This window comes from Pediculus humanus, genomic scaffold (genome assembly GCF_000006295.1).
Source record: "Pediculus humanus corporis 1103172108248 genomic scaffold, whole genome shotgun sequence".
Classification (NCBI taxonomy): Eukaryota; Metazoa; Arthropoda; class Insecta; order Psocodea; family Pediculidae; genus Pediculus; species Pediculus humanus.
In genome coordinates, this window is record NW_002987817.1 from 420,401 (window position 1) to 436,008 (window position 15,608).

The 15,608-nt window shown below is 27.2% G+C and overlaps 2 protein-coding genes across 2 annotated transcripts; both read left to right on the forward strand.

The window, feature by feature from the left end:
• Nucleotides 1–7,484: 7,484 nt before the first annotated feature.
• Phum_PHUM466140 (Neuronal PAS domain-containing protein, putative) lies at nt 7,485–9,646 on the forward strand (the record flags this gene model as incomplete). The annotated part of the gene is made up of 7 exons (XM_002430140.1): nt 7,485–7,498; nt 7,552–7,575; nt 7,706–7,856; nt 8,345–8,642; nt 8,839–8,984; nt 9,107–9,328; nt 9,410–9,646. 7 exons carry the CDS (start codon nt 7,485–7,487, stop codon nt 9,644–9,646), a joined length of 1,092 nt encoding a protein of 363 aa, XP_002430185.1.
• Nucleotides 9,647–10,368: 722 nt separating this feature from the next.
• Nucleotides 10,369–14,579, forward strand: Phum_PHUM466150 (uncharacterized protein; the record flags this gene model as incomplete). Its single annotated transcript, XM_002430141.1, has 12 exons — nt 10,369–11,184; nt 11,538–11,669; nt 11,756–11,932; nt 12,019–12,187; nt 12,269–12,435; nt 12,731–12,899; nt 12,983–13,158; nt 13,239–13,394; nt 13,488–13,676; nt 13,761–14,009; nt 14,104–14,238; nt 14,325–14,579. 12 exons carry the CDS (start codon nt 10,369–10,371, stop codon nt 14,577–14,579), a joined length of 2,790 nt encoding a protein of 929 aa, XP_002430186.1.
• Nucleotides 14,580–15,608: the final 1,029 nt, after the last annotated feature.

Here is a 15,608-nt window from a genome sequence, read left to right on the forward strand (position 1 = left end):
TGAAAAACAAATGATCTTGACCCGGAAGAAATTTTTTAACAATTATTTTCTTTTCTTTATTGTTACGTCACAATAATATACAAAAGCAATTTAATAATTTGCACTATTAAGAGAAAGACAGAGAATTGTGTTTATATTTATATATATACTGAAAGTGCGGTAAACGATTGAGTTTAGAATTTTAAAATTATGTTATGATAGATAGATAGATAGATAGATGGATAGATTTACTATGATAAAAATTAAAAGAAAAATTTGAAATTTTAAATCACATGCAAGATATGTAGTAAGTAACCACACGTCCCACCTGTTTCATTTAAACCGGTTTCTTTTTTGTTTAATGTTATAAAAAGAGGAGAGAAAAAAAAAATCAATGAAAAATTTTATACATTTAATTTTATTATTATTATTATTATTAATAAGGTTCTATAATTAATAATAATAATAAATAATTTCGATTGATTTTCAATGTTGTATTTATTTTATTATAATTCGAAGAAGAAGGAGAAGAAGAAGATGGAAAAAAAAAGTACTCAATTTTTTAAAACTTGTAACAGTGTTGCCAAATTTACGGCCGTGTGTGTTCTGGGCGGCGGTGTACGCGTTTAAAATAAGGTGCGTTCACACGTTTTCTTGCATGTGCGCTTCGTTGTTGAGAAAACCGTTTAGGTTTTTTTTTTTTTTTTTTTTAATGCGCAAATATAATTTTTTTATTTTTTTTTATGAGGCAGTCTAAATTTTGTGAACTAAATAAAAAAATAATTTTGTCGCTAAGCAACGACGATTTATATATATTTCTTTTTAACCAATACAAAAATTAAAAAATAATTTGTCCTAATTTAAAAAAAAAAAAAAAATCTTATTTTAAAATTAAATCTTTTTTTTTTTGCCATAGTCAATTTACTTTGATAATTATTTACTTATTTTATTCTTTTTACATATTTATCTGGTTAATTTCTTTTTTTTTTTTACTCAAGTTCTACCTGGGAATATTGTTCTGATAAAATATAATAACCATTATTATTCTCTTAATTATAATTATTATTATTATTATTATAAATTATTTTTTAAATATATTTAAATAATATTTTTATATATATAATAAAAAACATTTAATGTCGTGTATGTAGAGTGGATAGTATGAAATTTTTTTAAATTTTGATTAATTATCTTCAAAATGAGGGGTATATTTAGAAACTTTGATATTAATTTCTAATAGGTTAGTGAGTGAGTGAGTGAGTGAGTGAGTGAGTGAGTGACTGATTGATTGACTGATTGAATAAGTCCCCGGTTGTTTAAAAATCGGAGCCTGGGGGCCGAGACGCAGATTGAATGTGTTTGGGTTGCGTATTTCCTTTCAACCGTATGATTTATTCCATTGAGATGGTCAGGATTAAATTCCTTTCCCCCTCTGGCATCCCCTATTTTTTTTTTTTTTTTTTTTAAATAGTTATAAAAATGTAAATAGGTGCCCTTTTATAAAAAAGCTTTTGGTTTATGAAAAAAAAAAAAAGAAGAAAAAGTTATTTTAATAGTTTAATTTCCTTTTTTTTTTTTATAGAGTAAAAAAATTAAAACTTGAATTATAAAAATTAAAACAGTTTATTAGTGTTTACATACATTTTGTTGATAATAATTGTTAAGCGTGAATATTTCTACGCTAAAAAAGTGTATAAGCCTGTTGATTTCATCTGAGGCTTAGCCGAACATCAAAATATTCAAATGTTGGGCAAATGTTGTCTACGGTTGCTGCGGAAAATGTGCGGTATGTATATTTTTTGTCAGCTTTCACGTGTATCTCTTTTTTTTTTCAATTAGAAACAAAACATTTTGTGTGTGTGTGTGCGTATAAGTATAACATTTGTAACATAATTAATTGTAAAATAATGTTATTTTAATTTTTAATTCGGAGTTTATAATTTTTGAGTATAGTTTTGTATTAAATTTATTTATTTTACTTATTCACAAATATGTGGTAAAGAATTAAATTCTTTTACTTTTTTCAAAGCAAAAGAATCCTTTTTGATATTCGGTTATTTTTAATGAAAAAACATTTTCTTTATTTATTTGTTAAAAGTTATAAGGAAATCCAGATGAAGAAGAAGAATTTATTGTTTTTTCCTTATTGGTTAAAATAGTCTAATGTAATTTTTTTTTTTTTTACATAAAATAATAATAATTTTTTTAACCGTTTGAAAAAATAATTTAATTTTTTTTTTATTATATTTATTAATTAATGTATATAATAATGTGTGCGGGTATTGTAATTGCCAACTGATAAGCCTCTTTTTTTTTTTTTTTTTGTCTATTGTGCTAAGTTTTATACGGGTACTTTATTATTATTATTATTTAGACTTGTGTCACCACTTTAAATTATTCCTTGTTTTTATTATTAATTCATTATAATCAATTATTTAATGTATGTATGTACTCTCTATGTAAGTTTTTTTTTTTTTTTTTTTGTTTAAGTTTACATAGGGTAGGGGATATTGATCGATATAGTAAATGAAAAAACTCGTTTAAATTAAAATCAACTTCAGATGATTATTATTATTATTATTAATGGTAATTAAAGTTATTTAATTTAAAAAAAAAATTATGTATATTAATAAATATTTATTAGTATTACATATTTTCATTCGAATTAATTGTGAAAACTAACATTCACTCTGAACAATGTAAAATAATTTAAAAGTTATTAATTAAGTTTTTATTTATTATATTGTTGTAATTTTATGGATTAGATTATGTTTTGGTGATTAAATTAAAAATGTATTCTAATTAAGAATTTACATACTCGCTTTGTTATTGTTATTATTATTGTTGTTGTTTTTTTACGTGAAAGCAATAATAATAATAATAATAATTTTTTAAAAACGAAAAATTTTGTAAATCGTCGTGATTATTTATTTATTTTCCAAAAAAAAATTTTTCATACATACATAGGAAAAGATTGCGATCTAAGTTTAGAACAAATGAACAGCTGTTAATTGTTTTGAAGATTTCTGGGGAAGATTTTTTGAATAAAATTTTAGGTAAAGGATTTTTTTTTTTAAAGTTGCCATCCATATTTCACAGGTGTATCACGTCACGTAGGAGCACCTGGCCAAAAAAAATTGACTGTTCATTCATTCATTCATTTATTTATTTATTTACGAAGGGTTTATTAAATGATTGTGATCACACAAAACGATAAATTTTAATAAATTTTATTTCACTTCAGAGTTGATTTTTTTTACTATAGTTTGACAAATTTGTGGTAAATTAAAAAATTATGTGAAAAATTACAATCATTTTCCATATATATATATATTAACATAATAATTTTTATGATATCATATGATTGTTATATCAAAACTTATACTTACAATATTCTTTATTAAAGAAAGTCTTTTTAAAATTAATAAATTTTAAAGGAAAAATAATTAATTGATTTACTAAATTCAATTTTTTTTCTTTTAAATCTCATTTTTATTAAATGCACAAAAAGGATGTGAAGTTAATAAAATTTTTTTTTAACATAAGGCAGATGTGCACTTCGCGTTGTTTTTAAAAAGAAAAAAAGAAAACCATATGGTGTTTAAAGGTGTTGTGCCTATAAAATTATAAAACTACTACCTCAAAGTGTTCCCACGCTATTGAAAGCACAGCAGCTATCGTATCATTTGTTTAAACATCCTCACAATAAAATAAGATTTTTTTTTTTTCGTATTAACGGCCTGTGATTAAAAATATATTTTTATGTCATGATGTTCTTGTTAAGCTCAATATTTACTTACCTTTCAATTTTTTTTTTTTTATTAATTTAATATGTCATTGTAGTTATTTTTTAATTTACATTAAATTTTATTTATAAGAACTTTTACATTAATATCTGTATAAATATTTTTATTTATTTTTATATTGTATTTATTAGTTTTGTGTGTTTTTCAAAATGACTTTTCAATTTTCAATTTGCATCAAAGATTGTTATATATATATTTATGTATTTTGTAGTTTTAAATTCATTGTATTCATCTCAGGAAAATATATGTAAGGGAAAACACATGTGCAAATAAAAAAAAAAAAAAAAACTTTTTTAAAGGCAGAGAGAGTACATGTGCATCAATGTTGTACTCTCTCTCTCTCTCTCTCTCTCTCTCTCTCATTTTGTGAAATATGAAAAACCGAGTCGTACAAAGTATTTTTATCGTTACAATAAATCATCTTATCGGTTGAACATGATTCAACATAAATTGACATAATTTTTCCCGCGAATTTTTTTTTGTTGTTGTTGGTTAACATCACTTGCACTTAAAAAGTACAAATAACAGTAGATTAACAAAACAATTATATGTTTATTTAAAACTTGAGTAATACATTATTTATTTTTTTAGAGCAATTTATATAAACTTAAAATAAGACTTATGTTGTTTTTTATGTTTTTAAAATTTTATAAAAACATTTTTTTTTTTGAATTTGTTTAAATATTTGTAAGATGAAATTGACCAAGAGTATATTTAGATTTTTGTTTTTGGAAAGGTTATTTTGTTTTAATGAAAAATAAAACAAAAATATTTATTGATACTTTGATTTATTAACACTTTTAATAACTTTATTGAAAATTTATGATTTAATATATATTCATTGGAAATCAAAGTCAAAAATCAATTTATAAGGTATTTTAAGGTTAATGTAGAAATTTAACATGTCTGACTTAATATTGCAAAACTAAAATAAAATTTAGATTTCCCATTGCGAACTTTGATCATAATTAATTTTAGTAATTATAATAAAAAATTAATTTTTCCCTTTCAATGGCTCTTTTTTTTTTAAATTTTTAAATGTGTGAAATTCAAAATACCAACTAAACAAACAATTGCATAAAGTACTTAACAAGTTTTATTATTATCAAACATGTTTAATGTATTTATGTTTTTCGTTATAAAAAATAATGAACCTCTTAATGTTCTAAATTTTAAATTCTACTCTTTTTAATATATAACCATATTAATTGTAGTTTGCAATTTACCCCTGTGACGAATATTAAATTAATTTCAAAAATAATTTTAATTTGTTTCAAAAAACTTTAGTTTTTTTTTTTTTTTTTTTAATTTAAATATTACTTAACCTATTATTTTAAAATTTTATTTATTAATAATTAAAATTGTTATTTTATTTACTCAAATTATTATTTTTTTTTTTTTAAATTTAAAATTATTAAAATAAGTTTTAATTAAAATATTAAAAGTCGGAAGGTAAAAGCATGAAAATTACGTGACCCTGACCAGGTTTTGATGTCTGACGAGACTTGCAGAGCAGGTATTGCAGTGAGCCCCAGGTAGTCAAACGGAGTTACCGGGAGGTCACTCACCTTATACTCTAAATATTGCTCGGGATGTTCCTTTGCCTTTTCTTTTGTCAAATGATTAAAAAAAAATAATAATTTCTAGTAGTAGTGACAACAAGTAAACGAATAAAAGTAATTTAATTTTTTTTTTTAATTAGCTTTTCAAAATTTATCTGTACCTTTTTTTTTTTTTTTTTAAATTATTATTCTTTTTTGATGCGTGTGTGTTTTACGTGTTTATTAATGTTAATGAAATGAATCAAAAAAGTGTCGTTATTATAAAAATTTTTTTCTATCAAAAAAAAAAATAATGACACGATTCGAAATTTCGACTCTATAAAATAATTTTTTAGTGTTAAAAATTAAGTAGTAATAAGTAAGCTTACTATTATGATTATTATTTTGATTTGTACCTTACTTACCTTTAATATTTACAAAAAAAAAAAAAAAAAATTTTTTTTGTGAAATAAATCAAAAATTAATTAAAATATTTTTTAAAAAAATTTTTTAAGTAGAGCTAATGAACTTTAAACAGGAATTAATTAAAAGCTTTAAAATTCAAAAAATTATTTTAATTTTAATAGTTTTGTTGAAGGTTTTCTAATTGTAAATTCTTTTTTTTTAAATATTTTAGAAAAAAAAAAAAGTATAAACTCAAATCCAGTTTTTCTGTAAAATATTTTTTTTTTAACAGTATAACAATGATTTGATTAAATTAAAATAAAAAATTTTATAATTTTAATGCCATTTAAATTACAAATGGTTATTTTTTTTTTTTTTTTAAAAAAATGCCCTGCGATGGGAATAATATTTCTATATATTAAATGTTGAATTGTTACTTTTATTTATTATACTAATAGAATTCCATAACATTAAAACTTTAACTTTAATTATTATTATTATAAAATTAATTTTAAAATTTTTTGTTAAATAAATGTTTGTTTTTTTTTTTTAATTCAGGCATTTTTTTTTTTTTTTTTTTGTTAAGTTTTGACAGTTACTAATGGCGTTGTATTTTTTTTTTTTTTTTTTTCAGGCTCACCCCATGTGAGCTATTGGACCCCGCGTGGCCCAAAATGAGCGCCGTTACTGGTGCCACTAGCAAGAAACGAAAAAAAACTGACTCAAAACCTCAGTCCCAAATGTAAGTATTTATTTATAAAACATGGCGTGGCACGAGTGTCATAAAATAATAACCTAGGAAAACCTATCAAAAAAAAAAAAAAAAAAAAAAAACACTTGACATGTGTTGTTTTTATACAATTGTTGAACCTAAAAGTTAGTTGCCTTCCATTATCGTCAAAAATAATATTTATATATTTTAATTTTCTTCCTAAAATTTTATACTATGAGATATTTTTTAATTTATTAATGTAAGTTTTGTGAAAGTGTCACCATTGATTGTAGAAAATTGAAATGTTTTTCTTCAAAAATTTAAAGAAAAACTAATTTAATTAAAATTAGTTAAAAATTTCTTAACATAATTTTGTTTAAAAAAAAGCCATTTGTTTTTTTTTTTTTTTTTTAACTAATAACATTCCTCTAATATTATTATTATTAATTGCACTACTAACATATTTTCTATTTGTTGACCTTTGATTTTTTCTGATGTTCGCTTAAAAATATAAATCGAGTATTATTTATGTGTGTCATAATAATATTAGAAAAAAGCTATCTATTATCGATATTTTAATTAATATTTATTTTCGTGTGTATATAAAAAAAAAATTTTCAAATTTGTTGTATTTAATTAAATTTCTAAATTATTATTAAATTAAAGACTTACCCTTGCACAAATGAATTATTACCATTAAAAAAATTTTTTTTGAAATAATTATTTAGTAATTCGTTAAATAAAATTCAAAATGATACATGATAATTTCTTGGTTCTTTTTTTTTTTTTTTTTTTTTCCTCCTCGGTAATATTTTGCACGCGCAGTAGCCTTCGCTCAAATACCTTATATATATGGTAATATTCATTGGTAAGACCTAAATATTTGAATCAGGCTTTTGCTTTAGTAAGCAAAGCATTAGCCTGATTTAGTTTTACAGGCTTGCATTTGAAAAGTGTGTGATACGTTTTGCACACATTAAAAAAAAAAAATAGCTCAGTCGCTAGCACTGATTACTCCACCTGGAACTAATAATAATAATAATGGAATCAAAAAGGTAAAATTAATAAATCAATTGGTTTTTTTTTTTTTTTTTTTTTTTTTAATGAGTGATCTACAAAATTCTAGGAGTTTGTGAAAACGAAAAAAAAAAAAAAAAAAAAAAAAAATTTATTACTCAAGCAAAAGTATTGTATTTACGTTAAAAAAATTATTATTATTATTATTATTATTTTTATTTTTTTTTGTTTTTTTTTTGTTTCAGTAATAAGTGCCTTAATGAAAAGCGACGACGTGAGCAAGAAAACATTTACATTGAAGAGCTGGCTGAGTTAATTTCTGCCAGCTTTGCTGACATGAGCTCTCTGTCAGTCAAACCAGACAAGTGCGCCATCCTTCAAGAAACCGTCAATCAGGTATATAATTTCATTTAATAAAAAAAATATAATATTTGTTCAATTGAGTGTTTAAATGTATCATTTTAATCTATGGCTAATATTCTTTTTTTTTTTTTAATTTTGATTTAGTTTTATAGAGCTTTAAAAAAAATATATATAAAAAGTTAAATTTTGTGTTTAACCATTTTTTAATAATTTTTTTTTTTTTTTTTAATTTACAGTTTATTTTTTAAATTAAATTATTTCATTTAAACTGATGTTAAAATTATTAATGTAGGTTATTAAAAATTAAATCATCCCTGACAAGGAAGTGAAATATAAAAACTGTAATTGTTAAATAACAATTGTTTATAAAACAATTTCAAGGATTAGTTTTGTTTAAAAAAAAAAAAAAAAGAATAAAAAACCTTAAAAATTTTGTTCTTTTTATTCTTTTTAATTTTCCCTTTATTAATATACGTGTGTTTAAAAAAAATCGATTGGTTAATCGATCATTATTTGTTCAGATAAGACATATTAAACAACAAGAAAACTGCAGTGGGGATGCTGCTGTGCAACAGGGTGAAGTCTCATCATCCAATCCGACAGTGTTAAGAAACGAAGTTTTTGGACCTTTGTTGTTAGAAGCTCTGGACGGATTTCTTTTCATTGTTAACCTCGAGGGAAAAATAGAATTTGTCACAGATAACGTACATCAGTTTATTAAATTTACAAAGGACGATTTATTTGGAAAAAGCATTTATAATATAATTCATCATGGCGATCATGCCAGGTTTAGTTCTAGTCTATTGCCTATGACCATAGGTAAGTTTTTTTTTTTTTTTTTTTTTTTCTTTTCTAAATTAATCTTGGCTAGATTATAATTTTTGATTATCTAAAAAAATTACTCCGTGCAATTTAATGAAAATAATTAAAAAAAATTTATAATGTCATTTTTTGCTTTTAAATATATTTTTCCCTACTCAAATATTGAGGTTGTTTTATTTTAAAAATGTTTTAGGTTGGCCAGAACCAAATCCTCAAAATAGCAGGCGGACTTTTAACTGCCGACTGTTGATTAAACCTCCTGATGATCAGGAGGAAACTATGGAAGAAAAGCAGCAAAGAATATCAAAATATGAAAATATGCAAATTCAGTGCACTCAGGTACATTTTATTATTATTCCAATATTATAAAATACTGTTTAAAAAAAAAAAAAAGAAAATTTTATCTACTTTTCTTTTATTTGTTACGGAAAAAATACAATGTATTTTTTTTTTTTTTTAAGGTACAATTAAATAAAGAAAAAGGTGATTCTGATGATGTGACTTCTGAATCATCTGAAATAGGAAGCGGTACTTTAATGTGTGTAGCTAGAAGAATACCTCAAAATGAGAAATCTGTGGGTACACCTATCGAACAATTTACTATGAAACTTGATACAAGCGGAAAAATAATCGGAATTGATACAATTGGAGTTTCCGCTACGTATTCACAATACCTTAATAAAGTACGTAGCTTAATTTTTTTTTTTTATTACACACGGTAAATGAACCATTTTTCAATTTGAAAAAATTTGATTTCATTTTAGGACCTTATGGGTCAGATAATTCAAGAAATGTGCCACCAACAAGATTTACAAAAGCTCGCGAGTCACTTAAAAGAAGCTTTGACAACAGGTCAAAGTACAAGTGGGATTTATCGTTTAAGAGTTGGTACTCCCGAAAAATACGTTCTTGTTCAAACAAAATCCAAATTGTTTAAGGCAAATTCCACAATGCCTCAGGAACCTGATTTTATAATGGCTACTCATTCCATTATTGGGTAAATTTTTTTTTTTTTTTTTTTTTTTTTTTTCTATTAATTATAAATTTATTTTTTAGTAACTTTTTAAAAAAAAAAAAAAAAAAAGAAGGGGATTCTCTGTGCTTCTTACGGTAGTAAAAGAAGTTTATTTGTATTAATTAATTATGAAAATTATTGCGCAAATTGACAAATTTTTAAAATTTCCAAAAAATAATTTTTTTCTCGAAATTTTTAAAAGCTATTTTTTAAATTTCTATTTAATCTCCCCCCCCCCCGCCCCCAAATTAAAATTATATTTAAGTTCTATTAGAATTTAATATTAAAAATAACGAAATAAATTTTCAATTTTTTTTTGACATCAGAAAAAATTATATAAATAAAATTTTTCGAAGGATATCTCAAATTTATTACAGAAGTCAAACCCCCTAAAAAAAAGATATGTTTCCCACGTTAAATTAATTTTTAAAAAATTTTGAGAGGCTTATTTACTAGAGTATAGTTTCTGGGCAATTTTTTTTGTCTTACGGGTAATAAAAGGGGTGGGTGAGTCGCTTGCATGGTGTTGGGCCCCTTAGCCTTGGGGAGTTGGCCGTTCCTTTGCTTTTAATGCATGTTTTCATTTGTTCATATTTTTACACACATGTTTTCGATTATTCATTATACACATACACGCTAATAGCCAGTTATCGATATTTTTCTTACTCTTTATTTTTAATATTTTGTAAAAAAAAACAACCTGTGCTTATGATGCGCAGGGACAACGAGCTTTCTCCGCCGGAAGGCGCGGCCAGCTCCCCCAGATCCGTTGCATCGTTGGGGCAGCAGTCTACTAGTTCTTCTGGAAGCGTAGGAGGTCCACTCATGTCTGGTCCCGTCGCAGCCCGTGGAAGCGTTTCTTCTACCGGTTTCAGCGATACAATCACTTTAAATGCAAGTTCGTCTTATGCTTCATTCACACTGAATCCTGTAGAACTCAGCCTTCCAGAGTTTGACTTCTTCCCAAGTTCAACGTGGGATATGATGGGAGGGCCGGATACTGGAAATCCGCACACTCCGTGGGGTGAACGTCCTGATTCAAGGCAAAGTCTAACTCCTGTGTCTACTCCAACTCCGCGGCCTCCCAGTGTTCCCGGATATAGCCCCGCGTGCCCAAGTCCACTTAACCCTTACTCTGTAGCGACTCAACCAAGCCCTGCGGCCGCAACCCCTTTTGCTAATAATTTTCCTTTTAGTCCCATCCAGGAACAAAGTGCAAATTCAAGTTTTCTCGAGGACCAAAAAGACAGTAAAGACGGAGTACCAGATGGCGAAAGTGGTAGTGGGCCTTCTCAAGATTCGGGTAGATTGAGAAACTTGTTAACCAAAAGAACCAGCACAAGTGAAGAAAGTGAATACTCAGAGGACACGGAAAGCCGAAACAAAAATCGAATTTTAAAAGGTTTACTTAACCAGGACGAAGAAGAAGAAACATCTCGACCAGCATCGAGAAGCGTTTCTGGAAGATTACCAAGTTCTGATTTTAGTAAAACTCCAACCAATAATAACAATATGTTGCTCAAGGTAAGTCATTTTTTTTTTTTACAAAGTTTTTTGAATTTGTACAGTGTTACCCCCCGACAAATTTACGTTTAAAAATTGTTCAATTTACATAAATATTTACTACGATACTTAAATTATATAACTGCAGTTTTGAAAACTTTTTTTTTTTTTATTTACTGTTTTACAATAGTTCAATGAAACTAAGAAATAAAATAAAATGAAGTTAGATTACACTCTTGTTTTTTAAAATGTTTATCACTCCTGGTTGTATGCATTTAAATAAACCAAAATGGTCTTTATAAAGATAAGACACGATTTTGTGACGCCAAATCGATTTTAAAAACAAAAAAAAGATTATGGACATTGTTTTACAGTTATTAAACGAGAAAAATGACGATGATGATGTAGAATCAAAAAAGCAAAATGCATTACTTCAGCAGCTGCTAAAAGAACAAGACAAGGACGCGAAACCTCATTTGGGAAATTTATTGATGGAATCATCTCAGGTTGGTTTTTTTTTTTTTTTTTTTTTTTTTTGCGCAATGATGAATTTTAAAAATTTTCAATTACTCAATTTTAATAATCATTTCAGCAATCTCAAGAGGATACGCTTTTAAAAAGTTTAGGTTTTCGTAACACTACCCCCTCTCCACCTTGTGGATCTGAGGGACTTACTGTAACTTCACTAATAGGAAATCGTAAAAGACCAAGCGACGAAAGCGATGGTGGGGGTCCTTGTAAAAGAGAAGGTCCTCATGCTAATAGTAATGTATGTGTTCAAAAATTTAATTAAAGTATAAATGTATTTATGTATTTATTTAATAATATTAAAAATTTTTTTATTAATATCTGTAGGTTTCTTCTTCTGGTAATAGTAAACTATGGGAAAAGAACAAAATGTTAGCTTCACTTCTCGCTAAACAGCCGTCCAAAACAACGCCTATTCCGCCCATACCAACTTCCGTAATATCGGCTACGCCTCAAGATAAATTACCCAAAATAGTAGACCGTCTTAAACCCGCTGGTTTGTTTTCTTCTTTTATCATTTATCCAAACCTTTAAATGTATATAAATCATGTACTCAATTGTTTATTTTTAAATTTAGGGTTAAGTGGTCAATGGCCAAATAGTGGTATGCAAAATATTACTGCCGTCGGTCCTGGACGACCTCAAGCACCAACGACTCATGTTAACCCTGCTCGAGGGCAAAGGCAGCAGCCTAATAATCAATTTCTCAGTCAAATTCTAAATCAACAACAAGAGCAACAAGGAGTTAGTAAAAAATTTTTAATCTTTTTTTTTTTTTTTTTTTTTTTAAATAATTGTCCATTTAAAGGTACAGATTTTTATATTGACGACGATTATTTAATTAAAAATTTTTTTAGTTTTATATGTAATACGATTGATCTTTTTATTTTATATTATTTATTAACTTGCATGATCTTGTCTTTTTTTAAAGCAGGGTGTTCAATTTCAGGGCGTTCAAATGAATAAACAACCTACCCCACAGCAGCAGCAACAACAACAACAACAGCAGCAGCAGCAACAGCCACAACAACCTGTGCAGGTGAGTTCTCAACAAACTCAGCAACAGTCACAGTCTTCACTGACTCAACAAGCCAATGTTCAGAATATAAACAATGAACATGGAATGTGGGATAATCAGTCTTCCGATCCTGTTTTGTCGGATTTATTGGATCAGGTGATAGATATTGTTCCCGATGCTGTTTGTAACGGTAAGTTTTCGTCTTTCGTTCCCATTTTTCCCATTTTTTTAATCTACTAAATTAATTTTTTTTTGTTTTTCCGTTCGCATTAGATTCTGCTACAATAATTAACTTGCTAGATCTTGATCAAAGTTCTTGCTATCAGGATCAGTTAAATGAAAGGTTGGCAATAAATGCAATTCAAAAGTCCTTGATGCTTTGCGAATCTGCTGTTAAGGGTCCTGCATCGCCCACAATTAGTACTCCACCTTCTTACAATTCTACCACGGTGGGTATTATTTTAATTTAATTATTTTTAAAATATTAAAATCAAGAGACTTAAACTATACGTTTTTTTTTTAAATTTAGCAAATGCCATCTAGCCAATCTGCAGAGTTCCCTCCTCCTCCGGTGTATCAGGTACAGCAACAACCTCAACCGAGAATACGCTTTAATTTACAGCAACAATTACCCGGTAGACCTGGTGCACCACAGTACACCGTAGCTTCGGGATCTCTCACTCAGGTTTTTCTTTACTTCATAATATTCCTAACTGATATTAACATAAATAAAAAACTTGAATTATTAAAAATTATTTTTTATTAGCATCAACAACAGGTACTTATGCAAAGGAAGTTACTGCAGGAACAGCAGCAAAAGCACCATAAACAAAGACTTTTACAACAGCAGCAGCAACAGCAGCTTTTAGTTCCTTCTAATGCTGCGGCTGACCAAATTAATCCTTCGGGATTACAAAATATTGATAATCTGCTCAACAATACTTTAGCACCAAACGTTTCGCTTCAGGTTTTATCAATTTTATTTTATTTTTTAGAATATCTAAAATTACCGAGAGTGTATTAAAAATTTTTTATAATTTTTATTTCATAGCGTTCCTCAAGCGTTCCGGAATCCCAACTTTCTCCTAATTATGGTTCTCAATTGCTGAATAGTAACAACGCACAGATCTCACCTGGGGGGCAGCGTCTTAACCAGCAGCCATATTCACCTCATTCGCAACTTACTTCTTCTCAGCAACCATTTAATAATTTTCCCCCTGCTGGAAATGGAGGTCAAACAAGATTATCTCCTCATCCTCCTTCTTTTCAGCAGTCTCAACTTTCTCCTAGAATATCTCAGGTGCGGTAAATTTTTAATTTTAATTAATATTGAGATGAGTCACATTTTTCAAAAGTAATTTAATGGAAAATTATTTTTATATTTTCGGGTGCAGGGTCAACAACCAAGTTATCCAATTGCGTCCCAAACACAAAATCAACAACCGCCAACAGGTGCCTGGTCTCAGCAAAATGTAAATCGACTTAGTATTCAGCAACAACAAAATCCGATGCTTAATGCTCAATTAACGGTGAGAAAAGAAAAATCAATGTAAATTTTATTATCAGTAATTCGATTTTTACATGAATTTTTTTTTTTTTTTTTAATGTTAATCAGAGCGGATATGGTAGCAGTACAGGACGATTTCCAGTTCAAAGACAGTCTCAAACAGGTCAAACAATGTCATCCGTTCGATCTCTAGCTAGTCCTGGAACACCTCCCAGGCAATCTCCTTTTCCTCCCGAAGCAGCATTTCCTCCTCCAGCATCCCCTACCACCGGAGGTTACCAAAATCAAGGGCAATACCAACAGATGCGATTGCAAAGAGCCGTATCTGCTCCTTCCGCAACCACACAGTTACCTGGTAAGTAGACTTTCTTATTATACATAACGTTTTGAAGAAATTTTTATCGTACATTTTGTTTGTATCACGATGACGATGAGGGGGAATGAATAAAACGGTATTTGAAAAGTTTCCTTTTTCAAAAAGAATAATTTTTTTTTATAAGAAAATATAAAAATTTGGATTAGGTTTCATCACGTGGCTATACATTATTTATTTATATTTTTTTCTCAGGTACATTTTGTGTTTTATTAATTTTTATATACAATTTCTTCAGACAATTCAACGCCGTATCATTTTACGTTATTTTTAATTTCAGTAAAAACCTGTTTTAGGTTACGAACGACGTTTTTTTTTCTTTTGAAAACACTTTTGAACTTGTTATATAAAATAATTATTAAGCGGTTAAAAAAAAAAAGAGAAAATTTTAATTAATTGAAAAATATTGGTAAAGATAATAATAAGTCGCATAATAACGAATTGCCATTTTTTTGGCCTGTCATTTACAGGTGGGATGAGTTCCCCGCGACAGTACAAGGAGATGCCCCCTCACTCCCCCTTTCCTATTTCCCTCGAACATCATTCGCACCACACAATATATCATCCTCATCCACCACCACCCGGTCCTCCCGACCTCCAGTACTCATATGATCATATGTACGGGGCGGGAGGCGAGAGATGCCGTTCCCAGCCAGGGGGTAAGTTGGAGACCGTGAAGCCGCTTTATATTGGGGACGCACTTTTGTGTTCTTTTTTTTTTTTTTTTTTTTTTGTTTTTTTTTTTTTTTTTTTAACAATTGCTTTTTGGCAGCACTGTCTCTGTCGTGTCACTAATATTATTTGTTATCATATTATTATGTGTTCTGTGTTACTATCAAATTATTATTATTATTATCATCATTTGTAAATGGTAGTAAAAAAAAATCATTAATTCAAATAATAATTTTCAATTCATTCCATTAAATGTTGTGTCATGAGAAAAATATTTGATGCCTTTGTTTTTTTTTTTTTTTTTTTTTAAAGTATTAAATATATTATAATTCTTTTCATTATTGAAG